The sequence below is a fragment of the Chionomys nivalis genome, chromosome 4 (genome assembly GCF_950005125.1).
Source record: "Chionomys nivalis chromosome 4, mChiNiv1.1, whole genome shotgun sequence".
In the NCBI taxonomy this organism is placed as follows: Eukaryota; Metazoa; Chordata; class Mammalia; order Rodentia; family Cricetidae; genus Chionomys; species Chionomys nivalis.
In genome coordinates this window covers 101,122,703-101,148,967 of record NC_080089.1, presented here as the reverse complement: position 1 = coordinate 101,148,967, position 26,265 = coordinate 101,122,703, and the positions used below count along the sequence as shown (strand labels likewise).

The 26,265-nt window shown below is 44.2% G+C and overlaps 1 protein-coding gene across 3 annotated transcripts in view; it reads right to left on the bottom strand.

Annotated features, from left to right (window-relative positions):
* Cpne4 (copine 4) overlaps positions 1 to 26,265 on the bottom strand; it is a 471,398-nt gene that overhangs the window by 444,192 nt on the left and 941 nt on the right. Inside the window, exon 1 of one of the 3 annotated variants that reach the window (XM_057768130.1) lies at positions 23,880 to 24,428. The exons of 1 other annotated variant lie outside the window; for it this stretch is intronic. Coding sequence is in view for 1 of the 2 variants with exons in the window: in XM_057768129.1 (XP_057624112.1) it covers positions 6,891 to 6,913 (23 nt within the window). In the remaining variant the exon portion in view is untranslated. Of the gene's footprint in view, positions 1 to 6,890; positions 7,079 to 23,879; positions 24,429 to 26,265 lie in introns of those variants that run through there. One more of the 3 variants, XM_057768129.1, reaches the window with a different exon arrangement.

Genomic DNA, 26,265 nt, shown 5'->3' with positions numbered 1-26,265 from the left:
CACCAGGATCTCAGCCAGCCAGGAAGAAGGGCCTAAGTCATTAGCAACAGAATTTTGGTATAAAGGAAAACAAAATGGAACGCAAGTTAAAATATATATCTACACCTTTCTTTGGATGGCAGATGTCCGTGTGGGCCATGTGACTGAGTCTCCGTTTGTCGCGGCGAGGCTGGGACAGGGAAAAGTCTGTGAACTTGGGATGCTGCTATCACTAAGGGACAGCAATGGGAAGGGGGAAGGTCTGCTACTGGCAACAAATGCATTAGAGGCCAGGGATGGTGTCACAGGCATCCTGTGATGCTCAGGGAAGTCTCCAATAGCGAATAGCTCTGGGACCTGACAGGTAAGAGTCCTGAACCCCAAACTACATTACTGTGTAAAGCAGGGCACTGTTCTAGCCTGCAGCTGCAGCACTCAGAAGTGTGCACTGGCAGGCAAGAGCCCTCCAGGCTGGGTTTGAATTTTGAATGTAAAATGGGAACTGGCTTCAGGGAGCTTGTTTGTCCTTTGGTCAAATGTAAACCTATCTAATTACTTTTCTAAAAACAAACACATACACTTTTTCCCGGAGAAATAGACTGTCTTCTTGGGCAATTGGAGGAAACTGATGGTTGACTTGAGTGTGCTCAGACCTGTTATTTCTCTTCATGGAGGGTTCTTTGACCCCAGCAAGAGGAGCCCCAGCATTGTGTACTTATGGCCCCCAGTGACATGTTTTAATGACTCTTTCCCCTTTCCTTAGTCTAAGCACCACACTCTTGGGTCCAGGTATGATATCTGCAAAGGCCAGGCATTATCCCACCGCTGGCCTGAGCAAGGTGGAGAAGACGGTAATCCGTGCTGCATGGGCGCTTCTCTAGCCCCTGGATCCTGAGGGGCTGTGCTCTCTCTCCTTTGCTCCAGAATTGGGCAAAATCAGTCCAGACTCAGGCACATGTGCCTGTGGTCCTATACGTGCACCATCCCACACCTCCAGCCTCCAGAGCCCTGTTCTTAGAACATCCAAGAGCTCCCTTCTCTCTGAGCCCCAGGGACTTCCTGGCCTGCTGGTTTCCCTGCTGGTCTCAAAGGCACCCCGGGGGCTAGAAGCACCACAGAGCATGAAGAGCACTGCCCATGGCCTCAGAAGGCCTCCGAGTCAAAGAGCCAGAAGATGCCTTGAAAGCTATCTAGCTTGATTTCCCCGTCATAGGTAAAGAGAAGCCCACAAGGAGTCAGGTCATAGGGTCCCCAGCCTACAGAGCTCCTGTATGCTCGTCAGCAGTGCTGCCCACCTGCGTGGGGCAACCCTGAACCACGGCAATTTCCTGTGGAGTCTAAGTGTCCCAGACACTTAGGACAGCAAGCAGGACACCTGTGCTCTAAGAAAACGTGTTAGTTATTTGAATTACTGGCACAAGCAACTTAAGGAAGGGCAGGTTTATTTTGGATCATGAGTTAGGAAGGGATACAGTCCCATCGTGGCTCAAGGCGGGCACAGGAGACACCTGATCACCTTGTATCCAGAGGCAGGAATCAAGAAGAAGGATGGGACTTGGAGCTGGGCCACTCCCATTTCCTTCAGAGAGGCTCGACCTCCTGAAGTTTCTAACAGAGCACCACCAAGTGACCAAGTGCTTAAACAGGCATCTACAGGAGACATTTCACACGGCAACATTGTCGTTTGTTCAAAATGACAAGAATGACTTGGCATAGAGCTGGGTTCACACTAATAACTTTCTAATACAGACATTAGCCACATATGGAAAAGAAATAGTACCCAAAGCTTTCCATCTTTGTTGGTCCAAAAGCCTGTGCTGCCCCCTTCATTGTTAGCAATCTCCATTGTGGCCTCCTTAATGGTGGAGGGGGTGAGCTTGCCATGGCTGTGGGTTCCTTGGGGACCTTTTACACAGTGCTGGTTACCCAGAAAACATAACACCTGCAAAGTGGCAAAAAAGATTCTGGTTGCTGGGGCAAGGAAATCCAATCATCTAGTTCACCATCAATGCTTTAAAAACGCAAGGTCAAGATGCCCAATTATTATTGAGTTCCATAAAATGTGTATATTCTTCGAATATTATAAAGTCTAAACTAGCTAAGATTGTAGTTTATGCTAGTTATTTCACAGTTGAAAGAAGAAAGAAAAAAAGAAGGAAGGAGAAAAGAAAAGAAGAGCACGAGAACTAAGCATAAGCCATGGAGAGGGTTTTAAACGTTAACTGCATTCTTTTCCAAGAAAACATGAAATATTCTGACTCTCCCTACTGTGTTTACCACTCATAGCACCCAGACATACAGCACATACAAGGATATGCACACATACTTTATACTGTATGTTTTACATACATTTCAGACAAACATATTTATACACACAAATGAATGTATACTAAGACATGAACACAAGACAGTCTATCTTCTACCATATATATCGACACATTTTGAACTCTTAAAATTTTAGTGGCAGTTTGAAGTGTTCTTGAGCAGAGGGTTTTGGAGGAGGTTTTCTAAACTTTTAGAACCAAAATTTCTGACTTCCTATTGAAATAAGAACTGGAAATTTCTTAACAGGATTCCAGTTCAGTTGCTGAAAAAAATAAAATAAAATAAAATAAATAAAAAAATAACCAAAAAAAAAAAAAAAAAAAAAAAAAACGCAAGGTCAAATCCCACAAGATGGGTTTTTTTTTTTTTTTTTTTTTTTTTTTTTTTTTTTTTTTTCTGAAACTGAAAAGCCAGCGTGGCCCGGCTGTGGGAGAACAGAGCCTTATTTGAAAAAAATCTATTCAGCTCCCTGTCCCTCTCTGGAGTATTTTATTTTATGTAGCTTTTGTGATGAAAAACGTCGGCATATTATTAAGGACAAACCCAACTAGGATTTGAGTGGCTTTGCATCCTAAACTTGGGTGGCAGGAGCTCTTCTCAGGTGTCTTGCAGGTAATCTCTTACCCACCCTGTTTTCTGCAGGCCTCCTTATAGTCTCTTCTCCTCTCTCTCTCTCTCTCTCTCTCTCTCTCTCTCTCTCTCTCGCTCGCTCGCTCGCTCTCGCTCTCTCCATTGTTTCTCTGTGTAGCCCTATCTGTCCCGGATTCTCTCTGTAGACCAGGCTGGCCTCAAACTCACAGAGTTCTGCTTGCCTCTGCCTCCCAAGATTAAAGGCGTATGCCACCATGCCCAGGTGCCCCTTTATATCCTCACCTCATAAGAGGTTTCAGACCCTATCTGTGGACTTCTATCTGCAAACTACCCTGACCAGGACTTCCTTCTCTTCCTTCTAGGATCAACTTTCTAATTGTTAAGTATCAGGACAAGTTTTTTATAAAGGGCCAGATAATTTGTTCTGGGGCTTTGAGAGTAAGACGGTCTCCATGAAAAAAGCAGCCCCAGATGATATAGAATCTGTGAGTGCAGGTGGAGGCAGACAAGCCTAAGCAGGGGAACTCATGTGCAGAGCATTGAGGGTCCCAGTGTTCAGGTCAGCAGACAGTCAACATGCATTGTAGAAAGGGGTTTGCTCAAAATGACATATGCTGGTGTTGTACCGATAAACTCAGAGCACAGACAGCATTAGCCATGTGTGGAAAGCAAACCACCCCTGAATGTCTACTGTCTTTTCAAAACAGTATTTTCAGCTCAGGACACCTGAGGAGAACGGAAAGGGAAAGCCCTTTCTTCAGCTGCCGTGTGCTGAAGGGTTGAGAACAGAAACGGGGTACCATTTTGCATGGGTCCAGAAAACGTCCCAGAGCCTTTTCCACATTCTTGACCCCTCTGTTTCTAAGAAGGATGAGGATCAAGCTGCTGAGTTTCCAGTAAGAGCTGTGGGGAGCTGATCAGGAGCAGGGAGGTACTTGGGCAGGAGGGGATTTATCTCGGGAGTGGAGAATTTGCCCAGAACTCTCAAAGCCCTGGGTTTAATCCCCAGAACTTAAACAAACCTAGGTTAGAGGTCTTACTGTGTTCACTGGACTGCTTTTTTCCTTCCTTCCTTCCTTTCTTTCTCTTTTTCTTCCTTTCTTTGTTTTGTTTTTCTTTCCTTAAACTATTTAATCTTTATTTTAAACACTGGCCTAGAAAGTAGGAAACCTAACTTTATTAAAATTTGGTTGTATTCCATATGATTTTTAATGTATTATGTTCTTGGTTTCTGTCATTCGCAAAATAGTCATTTGATGGTTTTTGATTAGCTAGCTAGGTTTGGCTTTCTTACTAATACCTCTGACACTTTTGCACAAGGTTTATCATAGATCTGACATTATTTAACCAAGAATATTTTTAAATTGATCATAGATCATATATGTATTTCATTAAATTCTCTGAATTCTTTTAAAAATCCCATAGTTTAAAGATTTTCTTAGGATTTCTATTAAATGACTTCTAATCAAATTGGGAACAAAAGTCAATTTATTCTGCTGACCCAATATTTAATTTTATTTATCATTTTATTCTTTGCCTAAAACACCTTCACAATTGAGGATAAATGTTTTATTTATTTCAAGATGCAAAAGAGTCCATGCTTGGATCCTGGTTTAATTTTTGTTATTGTTTGTTTGTTTTGTGAGACTGGACCTTCATCTGTAGACTAGGCTGGCCTTGAACTCATCAACTTATCTTTATTCTTCCACATCACTTTAATTCAAATAATTCCCCTTCACCATAGGAAGGAGTGTGGTCTTCAAATTGCCATTTAATGACCCCCATCCTAACACATAATGGGGTGCATACATCACCAAAGACCTCGTCCCCCTTCCTTCCTCTACAGGGCCACCCTTTCAACCAGGTCTCACTTGAGAAAGTAAAGTCTAGACAGACTCTAGGAATCACGCAGTGTTCTTAGACTGACAGGCATCCTTCCTAACGCAGCAGACACACACACCCACAGTCGGCACACACATCATAGGATGTGTGATGTCATGAACTTTTCAATAATCAATGGAAGCAGAGCAGTGAGAACATTTACATTCTAAGCAGCCAGCAAATATTTGATCAAGGGATTATTTCCTTTGCTCCAGGGCAAAACTCCAAAGGTCATGAGCAGAAGAGATCCCCAACCACCTTCAATCTCCCAAGCAACGCTAACAGTAAGGCTAAGACATCTAAGCATCACACGGAACAATCACAGGGAAATGCTAGCCTCAGAGTGAATAAACTTAGAAGCATCAGCTCCCATAGTGAGGCTGATAACACGCGCCTCAGCTGGATTCCATATAAGCACTTCCACGAAAAGAGATGCAGACACAGGGCTAGGACCAGCGCTCATCAGCACAGGGTGTTTCTCAGGGTGCACACTTTTGTTGCATATTTATTTAATGTTTTGTCTTCGGTATAATAGAAGATTTGCACGTCAATGCCCCCTGTTCACATTATATACCCATCTCATCTGAGGCAAAAGCATATTTACAGTTATATCCGGAGGTATCAGTTTGTCCTTCCCACCACATTTTGTCAGGTTCTCAGGTACATGACAAAGCATGCTGATGGCCCAGATGCTTGGACAGTACGGCATACTGCCTCCTCTTTGGGCATCTGCTTACTGTACGGGTGTTACAGCAATATTAAGATAGCCGTCTATGAGTGAGGGATGTTGAAAAACCACAATTTGAATTGGCTTCAGTTACACATCCACTAGGAAAACCACAAACGCAGATTAAATGTAGCTGTCAGCAGACATGTAAAACTGTAGACTTTTTCTGACCTACAGAATTAGGCACTGCAAATGACAAGGCAATTGAAGCTTTTCAATGCCGAAGTGCTGCAATAAAGAAGAAACAGAAGTAAAGGGTATAGCTTAGAGACTCTGCACTCGTCTAACATGTAAGAGGTTCTGGGTTTGAATGCTAACACTGAAAAAAAATCCAATGCCATGCCAAGCACGAACTAGCCAAATTAGTAGTTCTAACCCAAATCTTGACTTCCAGGCTCCCTGGGCTCTAACTGGTCAGATTCAGCTTTGAGAGCTTTGGTTACCTGAAAATCTGACAGAAATTATGGGTTGGAATTTCTCCCCCTAAGATGGGGGACTCTGTTTTAACACTTTCTCTTCAGCCTCACCTTCTATACCAGTGGATTTTCCAGTCACAATATAAATGGACCAACTGGAGTTTGGAATGGTCTGGTTAACCCCCGTGTCTGTCATCGGAAACAGAAGCATTCGGAACTACGGTCATACTCCGGAATGAAGGGAAGTTAGTCAGCCACAGGAGCCCTGAAGAAGGACATTATTTTCCCATGGAAAGTGGAGGTAACAAAAATAAACGTCAATAACACGGAGTTTTTGACTACATTCATCTCCGTCCAGGACTGGGGTTTTGTCTCCTCTCTGAATATTAATAACATATAGAAATTAAATTTAAATTCACTGTCTAAAAGGTTCTGTTACATTGATACACACACATACACCATGAAAAATTGTTCCATTCTTGAAACTCATCTAACAAGATTCCTCAGACCTTCTTGCACCCCTGGTTATGGTTTTGCAGGATTACATAACCATGGCGGTTATTTAGTTTTACACATATCTGTACCAACATTCCTGAACTGAATCTTAACACGCTGGAGAGTTCATCACCATCTCAGCCTTCTTTTCTGAACTAACAGCACATAGTAGACGTTCAGTATGTGCTAGCTGGCTGTGTGGTTAAGGAAGACAAGCCAGGAAGAGGGGCTGGAAGTGAACATGGGTCAAAAAGGCCCCTCAGTAACAATAAAAGATGGAGCTGTTATGGCCTGAATTGAAGGAAGGAGGTACAAGTGGATGGGAGGAATGAAAGAGAGGAGATAATTTAAATGATGAGTAGGAAGAAGGCAAGAAAGAGGGATGAGGGAAGAAAAGAAAATGGAGGTAAAGACAAAAAGGGAATAGTGAAGGATAGAGGATGGGAAAACGTGAAAAACGAACAGAAAGAACTCACCCTTGTGCCTCTGGGTCTTCCATGTTTATTCTCGTTCTTCCTCTATTTCCCAAACAGCTCTTGGTGCCTTACAGGGTGGACAGCACCTAGTTCCAAGTTTGTTGGCCCACCACCAGAAGGTTGTGTGAATCACTTCTAGTACTAGATTGGCGCTTCCCTGGCTAACACCTGTGTCCTGTGAGTATGGAGCTGTCACGGATCTTCGGGAGTCACTTCTAGGAAGCTGTGTTTCCTGACCCAGCGTAGAAAGCACTGACGGATATGTAGGCAAAAGCTAGGGCAGGACTGGCCCTCCGCCAGGAGCTGTGGTGGGAGGTCCTCTCCTCTTATTAGTCCCAAGGAATCACATGACATTCTCAGTCCACTGGCTTCCTGCGCAGCCCATCAGGGAATCCAGGCTCAGAGGCTCCATGGGGCAGGCAAGGGCAAGGGCCTTTGAGGATACTCATTGGCATGAATCCATGGCTCCCTCCCTGCCAAGTCCGCTAGACTGTGACATCTCTCCTCTAGCTACCTGTGAGGACTCAGTGACTGGAAACAAGAATACCCAAGACAATGAAGACAGGTAAGTCCCTAAAACTTCATAATGCTGCTCTTCATAATGACATAAAAGCAAAACCGGCCCAGGGTCCTCAGTATTCTCAGTCCTACTGCCCCCTTTTCAAGTGCCACAACATAAAGAACGCTGGCATGCTTTTTTAAAAGACATTTTTCATGATGAGAAAGGGGCTCTCAAAGGGAAAAGTGGATAGCATCTACATTCGGGAGATCTATGTAGTACAAAGACGTGGGAGTACAAATACGTGTGTCAGGTTTGGAGCACCTTTTCCAAAGGACTTCTGACCCAAACAAGCCACTGGGCACATGAAGACAGATCCAACTGTTACAGAATAAAATCAAGCTTAGGAAAACTGGGACAATGCTCTTGAGCAAGCACCAACACCCAAAATAATGGGAAAATCTGCCTTAGCGCTTTATTTTAAAAAGTAGTTTGCAGACTTCGTTAACCACTGTTCACATATGGCATGGCTGTCGCCTTTATGAATCATGTCTTATCTTGAAAAGATTTTCTTCTATTACCTTTCTTTTTGTTCTCTGTGCCGTGAGACAAGAAATGAGGGAGGGCTCTGAAGTTCATGATGCTAGGATCAGCATTGACAAACAAGGTCAGCCGCATGAGCTCAAATGTGAGCATCTTCATTCCCAAGCTACAAAACGATCCTAGCCCTTACAAAATAACAGCAACCTTCCCCCCCCACTGAGGCTTTACGCTGATCTTAGGGTAAAATCCTTCATGGTGAGATATATATATATATATATATATATATATATATATATATCTGTGAGGGAAGAAATTTAAACAAATCTGATTCAAAGTAAGATCTTGTTTAGGTCATAAATCCCTTGGAGAAGCTACCAAGGTTGTGATTCAAAATAATAATCATAACTGCCTGTGATATAATCCATCTGAAAATGATCTGAAAATACACTAGATGAAGTGTTCATTAGTACAGCACACACACACACACACGCACAAACACACACATATATATGAATGGAAAATGAGGTTTAAAATCAGATACTTTGGGCTTCTCTTCATACTTTGGAAAATGGAATGATACAATGATAATGGAAAACACGGGCTTCAGAAAAATTTGCCATCATTCTTTCCCTTGACACAATGATGTCACTGTATGGAGCCATCTGTCATACAAATATAACTTTTGTTTTCACATCCTGGACCAAAAAGTCACCTCTGTGTCTCTAGCCCCATCACTGACAGCATTTGGGAGTTCTAAAAAGATCAAGAATTCTCAGACACAAACAGCCTCAACCAAAGCTGTCTCTCAAGAGGAAAGACCAGGCATCCCATTCAAGCAGCACACCTGTGTCTGACTGTCCACCTGTCTGTATGTCTGTCTGTACCTGCCAGCTTCTAGCAGAAAGACCATTCAAACTTGGAACCGTTAAGCACATTCCCACACCACCATTGTCTCTAAAGGAAGCCAATTGCAAACTAGAACTTAAGAATCCAAGAGTCAAAATTTCATCCCTCTATGTTCCTTTTCCCAAAAGGGAAAAAGTGGTCAGGGTCCTATCTAAGCCAAGATCCTAGGAGCAGGCTTCCCTGCCTCAGCCCAGGGTTCCTTGTCATCTGCCTGTCCTCAGCCATCTATCCCACACAGGCAGTGAGTCACTTACCACAAGCGGGAGGCAGGCTGAGCTGCTGTCTGCACCCGGTGCTCCTAGGGTTGGAGTGCCTATAAGGAAAACCCTGCAGCCCCGTAGTGTGATGCAGAGGCTGAAGCCAGAGCTCTGCTCCCCTCTCAGCTGAGCCAGTGTGGCTGCCTCCCAAATGTCGGAATTAATAAATAACTCCATGGTCAAATCTGTGGAGTTGAGCAGATGGGAGCCCTGGCTGTCTCCTCTGGAGAGAGGGCAGTGGGAACTCTAGCATACTCTTTGAATTAGGAGTCAGCTACCCTGAGTTCACTATAGAACACCAGCCTGTCTCCTGGGATAACAAATCTCGTTTTCTTCTGGAGGTTCAAGCACATTACAGGCTACCCTCGCTACCACTTCTGCTCCACCCCCCTCTTCACAAGTAATGAATTTATAACAGCTGTCCTCCCCGTAATTTCTGGAAACTACAGGAAATGCTATTTCCACCTGCAATTTTGGCCCATGAGTGAAGGGACCTTAGGTACTCCGAGTCTGTAGTTATGGAGGGCTGTCAATCCCCAGGACTGTGGAATACACGCTATAAGCATGTTCTCCAACTCCATCACTACAGATAAGGTCAGAACCAACACCAGGCAGGATTGTGACGATGCCGGATTCCCTTGTCTCTCTCTAGGTGAGACACTGTGACAGCAGACACTCATGGGGTTTGCGTCCATCTAATAATTCAAACTGATGCTGAGTGCCTCTGACTGAGGCTGACTCAAGAGACTGCAGCTGCTGTTGAGCACACTAGGGCACAGTGACCCCAAGGATGCTCCTGTTATCTGTCTCCTCTCTCTCTATTCTACAGAGTAACCATGCACAAAAAAGCTCATCAGAAAGTAAGATGTTTAGATCTTACAAATAAGATGGTAAATCATGCATCACAAATCACATACCTACACCCAAACAATTACCCAAACCATAAGCACCTACTGTGTGCAAGCACTGCAACCAAGGTCAGGCCCAGCATCTATTCTTCAAGATAATATTCCCTTGGGCATTTTGAAGAGTGTGTGTATTTCTTATCTGGAGAGGGCCAAATCAAGATACCCCAAGTAAACAACTTCATAAATTTTTTCTACAGAATTCTAGAGTGCAGGTTTGGCAGGCATGTCAGTCTGTATCACAGCTTTTCAGCTCTGCCGTTGTCAAGTGGAAGAAGCAACGTGCAGGAATGGATATAGGTATGTTCTTATGAAACTTAATTTACAAAAAATGCAATATCCACAAAAAATAATTCAGTTTAATCGCAGGCTACAACTGGTCCATATTTTAATAGATCACATTTGACAAAGACTTCAGGGAACAGCCAATCCCCAGTTGCCTGAACCAAGTCTTATTTATTTATTTCACCTCAAACTTCCCTTAGATACAGAACAGAACATTTGGAGAGTTTAGATCATAGTGAGAAGTTGGGATTACTTAAAAGATGGGAAAAGCATGGGGATCCGAAAGGGATTGTCACTTGGCCATCCAGGCCTAGAGGTAAAAATGGTACCCTCTGATGAACTAAGCATTGAGCTTCCCTAGGCATTCTGTTCCTCCCAGCTTAGGCACACCAGTGTTCTCGTGTTACTCCACAGTACCATGCGTGTTCTCTCTCACTGCCCCATCTGCATGGGAAATGACTCTCATTCCTTCCTGCTGAAGGCTCCCAGTTCTTCCTGGGCTTCCCTAAACAGGCAGGCGTGAGGAGAAGAGGAGAAGGAGGACCCAGCTGTCTCCCCTGCTGTGCCTGCCAGAGAAAGGGGGCTCTCATAGGCAGCCTAGCTGCAAACCCAAGAGGGCTCATTATTTTGAGCGAGGGTGTATATTGTTCACCTGGACCTATTGATTCCGGCGTTTTGGAATTCTGAACAAGCAACTCACGTCCTAAAAACAGCATGAGAAACTCAGTTAAAAGAGTTCTAAGGAGATAGTCCTCTTGGGAGAAATCACAGACTCCTGCTCGATGTGACAGGACAAGAAGGCATGACTTGCCAGCCTGCTCATTCGTGCTTGGGTATTCCTGCATGCATTCCTCTCTCTGCATTTCCTGTGCGCACAGGTGCTGCGCCAAAGAACCTACACAGCCTGAGGTCAGCAGGCAAATTTCAGCTTCTGTGAACAATGACAAACAGCCACACAGCACCTCCCTTCATGGGTCTGTTTATTTGCGTGACGGATGGTGCCTGTGACATAAAACATCTGGTTAGCCACTTTAAAAGCTGCTGCGGGAACCAGCCACCCAGATGTTTAGTGTGAAAAAGGTCACAGTCAGATGGCTACCACCTTCCCTTTGCCCTAACTGCCTGTCCAAGGAGCTGTTACCGCTGAAGAATCGCACAACCCTGAGACAGGAACCCCTCTCATTCATTTGTCTCTATTAGGATAGACGGAGGTTTGAACTCATCGATCATCAGCTGAGAATCACATTGAATTATGTCAGCTCCAGTTGGGTTGCATTTACTCACTTGCACTTAACGACGCCATAAACCATTGGGAGTCAGCCAGAGCTGATGCTCAGCAACCTCGGACCATTACACGTCAAAGGAAAATATCTACTAGAATCCCTCCGTGCCATCAGATGAGGAACTAAGACAATAGGGATATGCAGTGTTTCCCCCGTTAACCTACGATTAAGCACAAATCAGTGGGCAGCAAAGGAGGAAAAAGCCTCCGGCCCTCTTCAGGGCAGCCATTCATCTGTCTCTCTCAACGTACTGAAGTAGCACAAGTGATCCCTCTCCTGGGCTTCCCTTCAATGGCATGTACCCTGGGGGACATGAATGCAATACGTATCACAAACGTATATGAGTTGTCACCTTTCTAAGCGCCCTCAGCTAAGACAGAACTCCCTCAGTGGATAGCAAAACTGTGTCTTAGTTTAGCCTGTGATAGACACCTTAACTCTTGCTTTCCAGTTATACAAACAAGTACTTCAACAATGTAAAGTACAGCTCCAAAGCACGCTGGCCTTTTGCTTAGGAAATCACCATTAGAGAACGCAAGCAAGCAAGGCTTTAAAACCGAGCCTTGTGGGGGAAAAAGCAGTTTGGGGGGGGAAACAAGATATTTCTCAGTTTTGATGGTTCCAAAAGTCATTTAAAAAAAATAGGACTCAGAGTCTGGGAAAGGTGTTATGATTTGAAACGGGATTTAATACAGCAATCCTCAAAGGGTGAGTGCCTTTAATTATAATATAGTAAATACTAATACAGCAACACACATGAACAAAACCTCACTGAGATCTTTGCTAAGAGTGGGAAGGAGTATTAAAGCATTTAAGCTTCACGAAGAGTTTGAGCCGTCATGTTTTAGCAGGTCTGTACCTTTTGGAGTAAAACGGTGCTTGCCTTTGTCTCGTGCGTGCGTCCATTGTTCAGTATGCAATCACAGTCAAGTTAGCTGGCTTCCCTGAGTTGCTTATTTTGTGCAGATCAAACCCATTGCCCCTACAATTATTGCCCCTGGTATCTTCCCTGCTGAAACAGAGCAGTCGTAAGGGCAGGGCTGTGTCCCTCTCACCCATTCTATGTCTCCAGGAGCCTCGTACAGCATGTTGCATGACACTTGATAGATAATCCTGGACCACTGAGCAGTGTGGCTCTGAGGAAAACATAGGATACTGTGCGCACAGAACTCTGGAAGGTACCTGGCACACAGTAAATGCCATAGGTGCTCAACAAATGCCAGGGCCTTTTCTGTTGGCTTTTTGTTTTTTTTTAAACCACTAATGTTCTTCCCAGGTAAAGCACAGGAGGGAAAACACATAACTAGCCTATATTAAGTAAATATTTAAGAAACCAGCTCTCAAAGTGTGGCCTCTAAACCAGAAGTTCAGCATCACCTGGGAAACAGAACCACAAAGTGTTTTGTTCCCGCCCTGAGTGGACTGAGTCAGAAGCCTCGGGTGGAGAGCCAATTAATCCACTGTGTTTCAGGCATCTGTCTAGAAGGCTCCTGTTCATGCTCAGTTGTGACATCCACAGCTTGAAAATAATATTTTAGACTGGCCGTACTTGATACCTTCTTTTAAAAGGTTTATGTCTAACAGGGTATGTACACACGCATGTGCATGTGTGTGCGCATGCATGTGTTCATGTGTATGTGTGTTTTCCCCTGGAGCTGGAGTTACAAATAGTTGTGAGCTGTTCAATAAAGGTATTTATTGAATTTAGGCCTTCGAAAGAACAGTACATGCTCTTAACAGCCAAGCCATCTCATCAACTTGGACTTTCATGGCAAGAGAATGCCCACCATCCTCACTATGGCTGGTTGCCTTGGACATCCTCTGAACACAGATTAAGAGATTTTAAGTCTAATGTATTTACTCTCTGTTGCTAGCCTTGTGGAGGGCAAGGGCTGATTCTGCACTCAGTTGTGTTCCTGAGGCTAGGGGTAAGCACGCCCTTGCATTTGAAATAAAATTGGAACCAGGAGAAACAGGAATTCTGAACTTAGAGGAGAAGCCCCAACTTGGGTGTTGCATCATCTTTGTGCCGGGGGTCGGGAAGAGAGGAAAGGAAGATGAGGTACAGGAGAGAGGGGTACTGGCTAGCAAGAAGCTGTGTAATGCATCCGTTTTGTTGCTGATTTCATTGGCTTTATAAACACACTCCCAACTTTTCCAACTTACCTGCAACATAGCAAACCACTACCATTAGGGAGTCGCTTCAGGCTACCTTTTGAGAGATGTGCACAGCCAAGAATAGCTACAGTATGAGTCCTGCAAGCCTCGCGGTTACCGTGGCACCGTCATTATCCTCCGTTCACATCTATGGTACTTCAACAAGACAAGCAGAGCCAGAATCTTAAACCCAGGGACATGTCACTCAGAATTTATGTCCATCATCCTCAAGCACCCTATCTGACTATATGACTATACAGAGCATTGCCCTGAAGAGTGTCTCAGTGAGCTTCCCATTGTTATCACAAAGACCATGACCAAAAGCAACACACATAGGAAAGGGTTTATTTGCCTTATATGTCTAAATCATAGTCCGCTGTTGAAGGAAGCCATGGTAGGAACCTAGGGGCAGGAACCGAAGCAGAACCACAAAGGAGCACTGTTTACTGGCTTGCTCCCCATGGCCTGCTCAGTTTATTTTCTTATACCATCACCTGCCCAGGGGTGGCACACCACCCACAGTGAACTGGACCCTCCCTCATGAGGGCTCACAGACTTGCCAATCTGATGGAGGCATTTTCTCAATTAGATTCCCTCTTCCCAGTTGACTTCGCCTTGTGTCAAATTGACAAAAACCCAGCCATCACAGAGACAGAGTGGGACATTTATGAGGACGAAAATCTGCCTTATAAAAATTCTATGATCTGCAAGCTGGATATCTAATGTACTTACAGACAAATCCACAAATGCTGACATGCAGAACTTCAGGCATCTACTCACATCATGTGATTTAAAGCAAACAATCAAGCATGGGAGCATTCTAAACAAATCTCAGTGGTGCAGAGTAGATGTCAGGTGAGCACATGCATGGGCTACACACAGTGTGCTTGCTACAGAAAGGGCACACACAGGGTGGTAGGTGGAGGAGAGGGGCTTCCTACTGGCTCTGTGAACTACACCAATGATCAACTGACAGAAAATGTTTAGAGAAGGCAGTACAATATAAATTAGTCTGTCATCATGCCTTAAGTAGCACAGACTATTTATGTAATAATCACATTTTATTAGGTATAGTAAGTAACTAGAAATAATTACATATAAGGATTGTGTAGGATACATGCAAATAATGTATCATAAAAGGGAGTGAGCGCCCAAAGATGTTAGCCTCTGTGGGCATCGGCATCCATAGATATCAGGGTCTTAGAACCAATGGCCCAAGGATACCAAGGAGTGATGTATTTTGTGTCCATTGACTTTAGATTCTCTGAATTTATCTTTAAAAACCTTCCGTGTATAGTTGCTACCTGTAAGAGCTTGTGATGTGCCCTGGGGATTGGTGTGTCCACACATATTCACATTACAAAGCAATGATTCCATAAGTAAGAGAAAAAGTAGGAAACTCAGATGTGTCTCAGTGGTGGAATACTTCATCTAGAGGTGCAAAGTCTTGGTTTGCAGCTCCAGAACCATGGAATGCAGAAGGTCAGTCCTAGAACCACTGAATGAAGGGAGGGATGGAGGGAGGGAAAGAGAGGGCATCCAAAATTTGTTTCGTTTTGTTTAAAATGATGTGTGTGTGTGCATGTGCCTGCATGGGTTGATGTGTACCATATGACTGCACAAGGAGGCCAGGGGCGGGGGTCCCTGAGCTGAAATGACAGGAGACTGTGAGCCACCTGATGTGCACACTGGGAACTGAACCCAGGTCTTCTGTGACAGCAGTAAGCAGTCTCAAACACTGAGCCATCTCTCCAGGACCCCAAATTTGGTTTGTTTCCCTCCCCAGTTATATTGGACATTGAACAAAAATCATCTGTAAAGCAAGACTAAGCTTAACTAATCCATACAACATGACTTTTTCCAATTACGTGTGTCTATGAATAATTTCATCTTTTAGGCAAAGCAAATGTGAGTAATAAAATTGCTTATTTTAAAGAGCACTATTTGGGGATTGGGGACAGGCCTTGGCTGATCAGATGGCTACCACGTAAGCATGAGGACCTGAGTGTCAGGCACAGTGGCCAGCATCTACAATCCTACTACTGGAAAAGCAGATACAAAGGGATCCCTGTGTCTCACTGGCCAGCCAGTCTAGTCAAATAGTGAGAGGCAGGTTTGATGAGAGACTCTGTTAGGAAAAAAAATATTCCTGAAGAAGCCAGAGAAAGCCAACCCTTAGCACATAGTGAGGATGGGCCCACTTCCTGATTACCTTTATTCTGCCCATCCACTTTTTAATGAATGAAGGAATAAGACATAAAGAAGCCATGCAATTCAGCCAAATCCAGACACCCTCAGAGTGGTAGAGTCAAGGTCGAAAGCAAGTCTGTAGTGTTACAGCCTTCACTGTAGACCAAAAGTCTACAGATACTCATTTGTCCTCACCAAACCATATCACAGCCCAGTGGTTTCCTGGCATACACTAAGCAGCACAAAGAACCTAGAGTGTTCTGTACACACACCATCCCATCATGCTTTTGAAGGAAATGCTAGAAGGCTGATAGTTTTCAGGTCAGCTCTGAACTAGACAAAAGTATCTACCCTTATTCTACAGGGACAGAAGAGCGAGCTGAAACACAGGCCTAGAGCTGAGGAAGCTCCCTCTGGTGTAACCTGGGCCCCAGCTGGTTCACGTATCTGTAATTTACTGAAGCTGTTTCCTCACCTAGAAGAAGAGGTGAGTGTGGTGGCTTGGATGTTAGCTCCCATAAAGCCCATATATTTTAACACTTGGTCACCAGCAATGGAACCCTTGACAGGCCCTCTTCCTCTCTCTCTCTCTCTCTCTCTCTCTCTCTCTCTCTCTCTCTCTCTCTCTCTCTCCTTGTAGATCAGAATGTAGCTCTCAGCTCCTTTTCCAGCACCATCCATGCTCCAGGCTTGATAATAATGGACTAAACCTCTGAAACAGTAAACAAGATCCCAATTAATTGCTTCTTCTATGAGTTGCCTTGGTCATGGTGTCTCTTCACAGCAATAGAATCATGACTAAGGAAAAGGGCGTTCTTAATTTCATGGGGCTGTCTGGGTCTCACATTTCTTGCATCCATAGAAGATACATTTTTATCTCTTTAAAATTAAATCAGCCCAGGCCAGACACAGCCTGATTGTACAGGTCTGAAATGCCAGTTATTTGGGAGACTGAAGCAGGAGGATCAAGGCCAGATTATGGAATTTGTAAGATGCTGTCTCAAAACAAGAAACACAAAGACTGGGCTTGTAGCTCAATGGAAAGTGCTTATCTAGTGTGTGTGAGGTCCTAGGTTCAATTCCTAGTCTCATACAATAAATAAATAAATAAATAAATAAATAAATAAATAAATAAATAAATAAATGGAATTAAATCAGGCCAGAAGCTATGGTCAGTGTTAATAGTGGCCCCCAAATCTACTGTTTTCAGATTTTCCTCTTATGCTCCCTTGCTCTGATATGATTCACAGCCACTATAAATCACAGAGCTGAGGAGGTACCATGCAGAAGAAGTCTGGCCATGGTTTCTTTTTTGTTCTAAAAAAACAGTCTTTCTTATCTAAAAAACCAGAAGGGTGTTCGCCAGAGCCCAGCACTCTAGGTAGAGAGCAGTAACCGTGAGGGCAGAGGTGCAGGCACCTGGTTTTCAGTGACAGTGTCAGGTGCAAACCAGTGGGATTTTCATTTTGTCTCTAAACTTTTGCCTTTGAGTCACCTGTTGAGCCAACACAAAAAGAAACAAAGGCATAAAAGGAGGCGTCCTGCACTCTGGTGTTGGCCAACAAAGTCAAAGCTGGACTTGTCATTTTAATGGCAATGATAAGACATTCTGCATTTTACTGTTCTTATTTTTAATAGTATCTACATTGACTATATATGTACATATACATATATATATCTTTAAATATGCAAAAAAGTTTTTAAATTATTTTATGTTTATGGTTGTTATGCCTGCATAAATGCTTGTGAACCACATGGATGCATAGGACCTGCAGGTGTTAAAATGGGGCATGTGATCCCCTGGAACTGGAGTTACAGACTCTTAGGAGCAGCTGTGCGGGTGTTGGGAGTTGAACTCAGGTCCTCTGGAAGATCAGCCTGTACTCTTTACCACTGAGCCATCTCTTCTCCAGTCCTACCTTTAAATATTTTAAAATAGAAATCATGGTTTGATTGATTGTTTCAGACATACCATTTAGGGATTAGGATGCTTGTTACATTTCTATTGAATTTCTTTCCAAATCATTTTCCATATAAATGCATTAAATCAATTACTTAAGCATTTATTTTATTATGGTATTGATGAAACTAGTAGATCCAAGGCAGTAGTACAACTTGGTTTGATTTATGAATATTAACACATAATATGTTGAATATATTTGTTAGATATACATGTGTGTGTGCATACATATTGCACACACGCATTTTGGTACATAAGGGTACCTGAAGATGGTGGAGCACACTTATAACCCTAGATATTAGAAGACTGGGGTAGAAGGATGAAGAATTGGAGGACAAACTGGGCTACACAGTGAAACACTGTCTCAAAAAAACAGATAAAGAATGGAAGATAGCTAGATGATAGATAGATAGATAGATAGATAGATAGATAGATAGATAGATAGATAGAGATAGATAGATAGATGATAGATTGATAGGTGGAGGGAGGGAGGGACGGAGGGACGGAGGGAGGGAGGGAGAGAGGGAGGGAGGGAGGGAGTGAGGAGGGGGGAAGGTAGATATAGAAAACATTAAAGTGCCCGCTGGTTAAGATTCGACCACTCACCCTTCTCTCTCTGAATTACCTCCACTGATCGAGGTTCCTTGATACAAAGGAGGCGAAGACACCGAACAGTAATGAGTGTTGTAAAGAACCCCCGTCCAGGTTTCTAGAGACCAAGTGGTGGCCCTCTTTCTCTCACCCTGCCACCTCTTTCTGTCCCTCCAGCCTGTGTGACTTTCAACCCTTTGCTTTGCCCCTTTCCTGGGTGTCTTCAATCGTGCCTTTTGGAAGAAAGCCTGTTGCCCCCTCTTAACGATCAAGTGAGTGGAAGGGACAGAGGGGACCTGCACTGGGGGACAGAGGAGTCAAGAAACCCGATGTGTGCCTCGCACCTGGGCGCAGTTCTGAACCTAGAAGCCAGGCTCATGAGCCCCAGGAGGTGGGCTCTGCCGGTGCTCCGGCGCCCTCTAGCGACCGACAGTCCATCCTAATGCTAACCCTCCGAAGCCCAGTCTGATCTAGGCAACTTTGAGGGCTTGCTGGAGTTGAACTCCAGCCAGGCAGCTTCTGCGCTTCCTTCATCCCCACCCCCCCCCCCCCACACACACACTCTCTTTCAGAGAGAAGTAATTTGACCCACAAAAGGCTAGATCTTTGAGACAGGAAAGTATTTCATCCATACACTTTAAGCCGGAGAAGTTTTCCAGGGTCCCATTGAAATTCTGTATTACCCCGATATTTCCAAAGAAAAAATACCTACTTTTCTTTTAAAAATAAGAATAATGAAGCTATATATATTGTGTTCTGAAACAGGCATGTAAAGGCAACATTTGAGAACGTTTGTTCATTTTAAATAGCTCTTTAATTTAAGATTCCCTCGTGGATTCTTAGACTCTTGAACACTTAGAAAATCTCTGATTACTTTATTGACTCCATGTGACATTAAAGTAGATGCCTAAGCCTGTGCAAGTGCAGTTCTTCACAGAGCATGCACACTAGCAGAAATGGCTGCAGACAATGACTTTGTACAAATGTAATCACATCTGCTGGGTAAATATTGCAGTGTCTCCAAGAGAAAATGTAATAAACTCCCAATTCTGCTTCTCCAAACACCCCAGTGGAGGTGGGGGTTCCCCCCATCATCTCCATCTCATGCGCCACAGAGATGATCAGTATACATGGCGCCACGGATTGGCGCCATCGCGGTAATGGCCTGCAGGGAACTGGAGTCTCTTGACAAGAGGAGTAATCAAGACGGCTGTCGAATGAGACTCCTGGCCCCGCACAAGTCAATTCCCTGAGTTTCCATTTCCACGTCTGTCCAATTAGAGTCGGTGGATTATCCTCAGGCTCAGTCAGTCTGGAGAGTCATAGTTCCAGGATGCTAAGCTATTCTTTGCCAGTTAGCAGTGAATCCACCACAGTGCTACGTCAGTGACCTCCACCACCCTCTGGGCACAATAAAATCACAGGACTGGAAAAAGTGCATACTCTCTTTACAAGACCAGCCTCAAGGCCCTCAATATGTACTGACCTAACTGCTCGTGGTCCTTTGAAGGCTTTCAAAGAACTCAGCAGACAGATTAAGGACTTATTGGGATTTACTGACTCAGAAATATGTTAAACAATATTTTATATATGAAGTATGTTATATGACGTATTCTATTAATTCACAAGATAACAGAAGCCACTTAGGAATAAGATTGCTAGCACAGAAAAGCCTGCGAGCTCATATCAGCACTACCATGTGTGTGTTTTGTAGACACAAGCATTAGCAGACGTTCACTGGGTGAGTTGGATGCCAACTGAGTCCTTACTATAGACTGCCTAGCTCAAACATCATAGGAGAAATCATGTACCTGATCCTTACACATTTATTGAGTTTGGTCTTCAACATAATGCCAACCTCTACATACCCAACCTTGAGAATGGATTTGAAATGCCAAGCTAGTTTACTTTCATGACATGCCTCCAGAAGAAGGAGGAGGAGAAGGAAGAAGAATTCTAAAAAGAATAAAAATAAAAACCCAGCTCTGACTATCTGTGTTTTGATCTGGATAAAACAACTCTTTCTTTTATTTTTGACTATTTTGTTGTTGTTGCTTTTTTGTTTTGTTTTGTTTTTGTTTTCCAAGACAAGGTTTCTCTGTAGCTTTGGAGCCTGTCCTGCCTGGAACTAGCTCTTGTAGACCAGGCTGGCCTTGAACTCAAAGATCCACGTGCCTCTGCCCCCGAGTGGTGGGACTAAAGGAGTGTGCCGCCACCACCAACAGGCTTAAGCAAACAACTCTTACTTAGTGCTGGGAGGTCAATTTAAATGCCCTGGAGGAAGGTCCTGAACCTGGTGGCATTTTATTTTGAATGCATTTAGAATTTTCTGCCTTGCTATTTCATAACTCCAGTGTATCACTACCGTTGCCAAGGAAATGTGACTTGAGTTACTGCCATGGATCCAAAGGGGTTTGTTTGTTTTGTTTTAAAATATTAAGAAGACGAAAATGGAAAGATCAAATAAAAGAAATGAATTTACTTCCTTCTCCCTCTTCAAGAGCCACGAAATACAAACCTGATCACATTTAAAGAATGCAAAGAATCAGCACATGATTTTTCCCAGCTAGAAAACTGACATCCCATCAGCCTGGTGGACACCCTCAGAATGTGCTACTCAGTCTCTCTTCTGGGCGCAAACCCTCCGAAGCTGCGACTCTCCCTGTGTGAGTAAAAGTGGTCCTAACCTTCCAGGCACCAAGGGGAGTCATGGTGCACAGCTTATAAATACATTTAGCTGAGTCTCAAAAGATAGATTCTAATAGAGATGGGAAAAAGATTCCAACGCTGACCCAGTTTCTCACGGTCAGGTAAGCCGAAGGCTTTCACTCATAATAATGGACTCAAACAATTAGATTTTTGAAAACTCTCTCTCTCTCTCTCTCTCTCTCTCTCTCTCTCTCTCTCTCTCTCTCTCTCACACACACACACACACACACACACACACACACACAACTTTTGGTCCTTTTCATCAAAATGCCGCATGCAGATGAAGAGAACCTTTACAAGACAACTTTTAATCCAAAACCTGTAAAAAGCAGGGCTCCCTTCCAAGGAAGCTAATAGTTTAACCAAGATGTCCCATAGCTACACCTGGAGATAAACGGGAAGTCATTTTCTTTTCTTTTATTTTTTTTACAATTGAGAAGCAACTCACAAATCCCAGACCATCTATCCTAAAGTAAAGGTTTCTAAGTTCTAGTAAAGTTGCTGCTCAGGAGCTGAGGAGCTGTCTATGCCCAAGAGCCAATGTAAGGCCTGCACAGGAAGAGTAAAAACCAGGCTGATCACTCAGGAAAAGTACGGAGTCGACGGCCACCAGAGTTTTTACACAGGACCGTGTCAACGGAGCGTTGGTTTCATCACAGACAGTTTTGTTCATACAACCACGGGCAACTGTCCAGGCTTCAGCATCCACCCCCACTATGGACCAACAGATCTTTCTATAGAATGTGCAGGGGGAATCACCTACTTCTGATGTGGTTTAAATTTGAATCTGAGAAACTGTCAGAATCTTTCCATCAAAAGCAAATGTGAAAATTTTGGCCTAACACACACAGGTGTCCTAACTGTATTTCCCAAGTGTCATCTTGATTTTTGTCTCTCTCTGTGTGTGTAAGAAGCTTTGACCAACTCAGCTCAGAACCCTGACCTGCTAAATGGACTTTTGGCTGGCCCTCTTTCCTACCAGACAGGGAAATCAAATGAGTTTGGCCCAGGGCAGTTAAGGGAGGCAAATGGAAGCATCAGAAGTTATCTAATTTCAGAGAAGCCTCTCTGAGTCTTGTCTCATCTTCTGCTAAGAAATGTGGTCTTCCTAAACTTGAAAGGCATTAAATAAAGTTGGATCTTTGACACTGGCTTTAAGGCAACCATGGCTAGGAAGTTTAATCTGTTACTGTGAACTATAAAGCAACACCACGAATGCAAAAATACCTACCTACATTGTAAAGAAACTTTGAAGGGGCGGGGCTTAAACTGCTTTGCTATAAAGCAAAACGAACACAAAATTAGAGACTGTGAAGGAGTGCTCAGAGGCTGGGAGTAAGGAGGACTCTGTTTGGAGCCAAGGTGGTTTTGTGGGTTTTGTTTAAATAAAGATGGGGTTTCGTCTCAGTTTAAGAACACTTAAGCAGGGGCTAAAGAGATAGCTTGCCCAGCTGAGAACACTTAAGGACTCTGTGACAGCCTCAAATGCTGTTCAGGAAATGGAAAAACAAGTGATCCATGAGAAACCAGAGCAGAACTTGGAAAATCCTTGCAAAGCAGTAATAAGAGGAAGCCCTTGGCTTGGTCTGCAGCGTTTCAAAGATAAACTGTGAATTGTTGAAGCATTTCAGTTTCAGAGGCAGGGAGATTCTAGGAACTGGTTGGTCCACAGCACGGGGGCTGGAAGGAGGCTGTACCTCTCTTAGAAACTTTCCGAGGACTCTGTGCCCTCTTCCATCCCACCCCCACTTCACCTCTGGTGCTCTCCTTTCCTTCCTCCAGCTCACTGAATTTTCACAGGCAATCCTCCCTAAGTCCCTGTCCTTACATCATCTCTACAGCCCCCTGCAGCCCCCTCTCTCCCTCTCTCTTCTCCAGTAGAACCGGAAGATAGAATGAGAATAGGAACCTCAAAGCCTACTTACCCTAAGAGGAAGAAGAAGAGCCTATTCCTAAGAATATTCCTTAGATTCTGCCTGCTCCCACCCGATGCTGTTCAACTCACTTCGGTGTGGACCACTTTCTAATGGACCCCCTTGGATTCAGTTCTAGCAATTCTGTTACCACCATCTAGTCAGAACCATTTTCAGGCGTTTCTGGTTCCTCTTTACCACCTTGCTATTTTATTTAACCAAAAAGAAAAAAAACAAATCCTGGAGACTGAGCCAAATAAAGACATCCACGGGCAAATCCATGGGTGAGTTGTAAGCCTGAGAGTCACGGACGTGGTTAAATATTATTAGGACCTCTTGGCAAGAACGTAAAGAATCGGGATGCAGACAGCAGGAGGTCAAGCCATTGGCTAACATCCACTCCCCTACCTTTCTCCCTTTCTGTCAGATGGGAGGCAGCAACTTCAGCCTGGACTCTGATCCCCTCCCCCTTCCCGTTTCTAAAACAATAATAATCCTCCCCCAAGCCAGTAGGACTTCCCCAGCCGGACCTCACCAAGGTGCCTTGGTCCTGCCTGGGGTCTCCCTCTCCACTCCACCTGGGAGAGTAATGTGAGAAAGCAGGTAAACGGTTGAAAGTTTTTTATTTGCCTTTTAAGAAGGACTGCTGGTCCTGCCGCTGTTCAGAACAACAGCAACGACAAACAAGTCAGGCTGGGCGAAAACCCAGTGCTTCTCAAAAGTTGGTCTGGCTACGCAGCAGCCCTGACGAGTTTGCAAGAACGCGGGGCTCGGAGTTGGCATCTACTCACCTGGGTGTGCCAGCCTCGTAGACTAGAAAGAGAATTCAGCCCGGGACAGGTCTGTCCCGCCCCCAGGATACAAAATCCGCCTTTGGAGTGGAGGTCCTGGATGGTGTAGTTGTAAAGAGGTCTTAGGAGGGTCGAGCTTCCCTCCTCCCTCTTTGGTCAGCTGGGGCCAGTTTAGCAACAGCCAAGGAGGATAAAGATGCTGGGAGGAGAGTTTGGTCGCTCTGGAAACCCCGACTCCATTCTTGGGGATGGGGGCGGGGGAAGAGGTGAAGCGCTTGAAGAGAGCTGCCAGGCTCGGAAACTCGCAGAGTAAAGAGGAAGGAACTGGGGAATGAGGGAGGGAGCAGAGGAGTGAGGAAGGAAGGAAAGGAGGAAGGGAATGAGGTGAGGGTGGGAGATGGCAGCTTCTCACTGAGATTTCCACCTTCTGACGAAACCCTTGCGCCCAGCAGCCCGGCCAGATACTAGTTCCTAAGCCTCCTCTCCAGCGCCCCCTGGGGGGATTCTAGGGACTGAGCGACGCCCCGCCCTGAGCTCAGCCCTGGAGCTCTCCATGGTCCTGCCGCGCCCTCAGTCCTGATTCCCAGCTCAGCTTTGCAACTCCCACCAGCTCCCAGGAGGCACGTGATTCATTTCTCCTTAGTCCCTGATAAAGGAGTGAAATCACAGGAGCAGAGAGAAGAGAATAGGAGCTATACTTTTTTGGTTTTTGCATACATTCAAGGAAACTTCTTGACCGGCTCAACTGTCACTAAAAATGGGGGTGACGTTGAGTACTTATTTGGTATATACATGTCAATAAAGACATGAATAAATGAATGGACAACTAGTCTTTTCTTCACCTCAGAATGTTTTGATGAATACAAAACCTCACCAACAAAGAAATGCTTAGAGGATGTATGTTTAAAAATAGACCTTACGGCTGTGGTTGTAGCTCAGTTGGTAGAATGCTTGCCTAACACACAGGGGACTCTGTGGCTCAAGCGCCAACATCATACAAAGTCAGGCATGGCATTGCATTCCTGTAACCCCAGCATTTGGGAGGTGAAGGGCCAAAGGCTCAGAAGGTTGAAGTTACCCTGAATTACATAGGGGGTTTGACGTCAGCTTCAGTTAGAGACGCTATCTCAAAAAGCCCAAACCAAAATGATAGGTCTTATTTAAGGCACAACCACTACCACATATTATAAAGCACTTTGAGCACAGTATTAAGCATTTATACAAGAAGTGGCTGGGTTTGTTGTTTTGCTTTGTAATACCACTAAACAACATCTCTAGTCCTCAGGAGGCAGTTTGGAAATGATGGCTTTTCTGTTATAAACATATTCAAAGTCAAATTCAGGCAAAGGAATGATGAAAAGACACACCAGGCTGCTTTCATTTGTCTCTGCAGAAGTAGATAAACTAGACAACCAAAACCTCCCTGCACATTGCCATAATCAGAATAAATTAGACTTTATAATCTATAAAGTAAAATGAATAAAAGTCTCTCTCTGGACTTGGAAATTATACAGGGGTTAGAAGTGATGGGCAAGCACACAGGGTGAGGGAGAAAGGGGTCTCCCTCTCTGCTTGTTGAAATAGTACACAACACAGCAAGATCTCTCTTTAGGTGAAGGGCTTGGTTGTCAGCTTCACACCACTCCACGATTCTCAGTTTCAAAGGCCAGAGAAGGATAAATGACAAAATTGAGGCAAAGGAGCCTCACTGATGATTCCAGAAAGGAAATGGGAAGACTTTTGAGAAGAAACAGCTTCCAGGAAAAAAAAATCAACATTTTCCTTTCTCTATTCACCTCACAGGCCATTCTACGATGGCATATTAAACCACGGCCTGGGAAAATAACCCTGAGAAAATCTGGCTGCACATGGAGCTTACACATGTGCCTGTGGTTTGCCTTGACTGTAAACACTTGGGTCATGTGATTATGCACAAGCCAGTCATTGAGGCCTTGGCATGTAAGGTCACAATAAAGGACAGGCCCCAGGTTTGGAGCATGAAATATGCTCACAACACCCCTGGAAACAAACTAACAAACACAGACTTCACTGGAAGGACTAACCTCCCAGGAACACTCAGGATTTCTTCCTAGGGAAGGGGGATGGGTTCTGGGAAACCTATTTGCAGTCACCATCATGCCTGCCAATCCTTCCTAGATTGGATTCAGTAGCACATGGCCTTAGAGAAGAAGTCTGTGTTGGACTAAATCTGCAGAGACGAAATGAGGAAAAGAAAGGTCCGATTTGTTTTCCTTGCATGTTGACTGTGAACTCTAACCTTGAAATTCCACCGAGGGGATCACCTCTGTTAACTTGTTCATGATTGGAACCACAAAACCTAGGAGAGCATCTCCACTTAGCAGACAATTTAACACACAGTTATTAA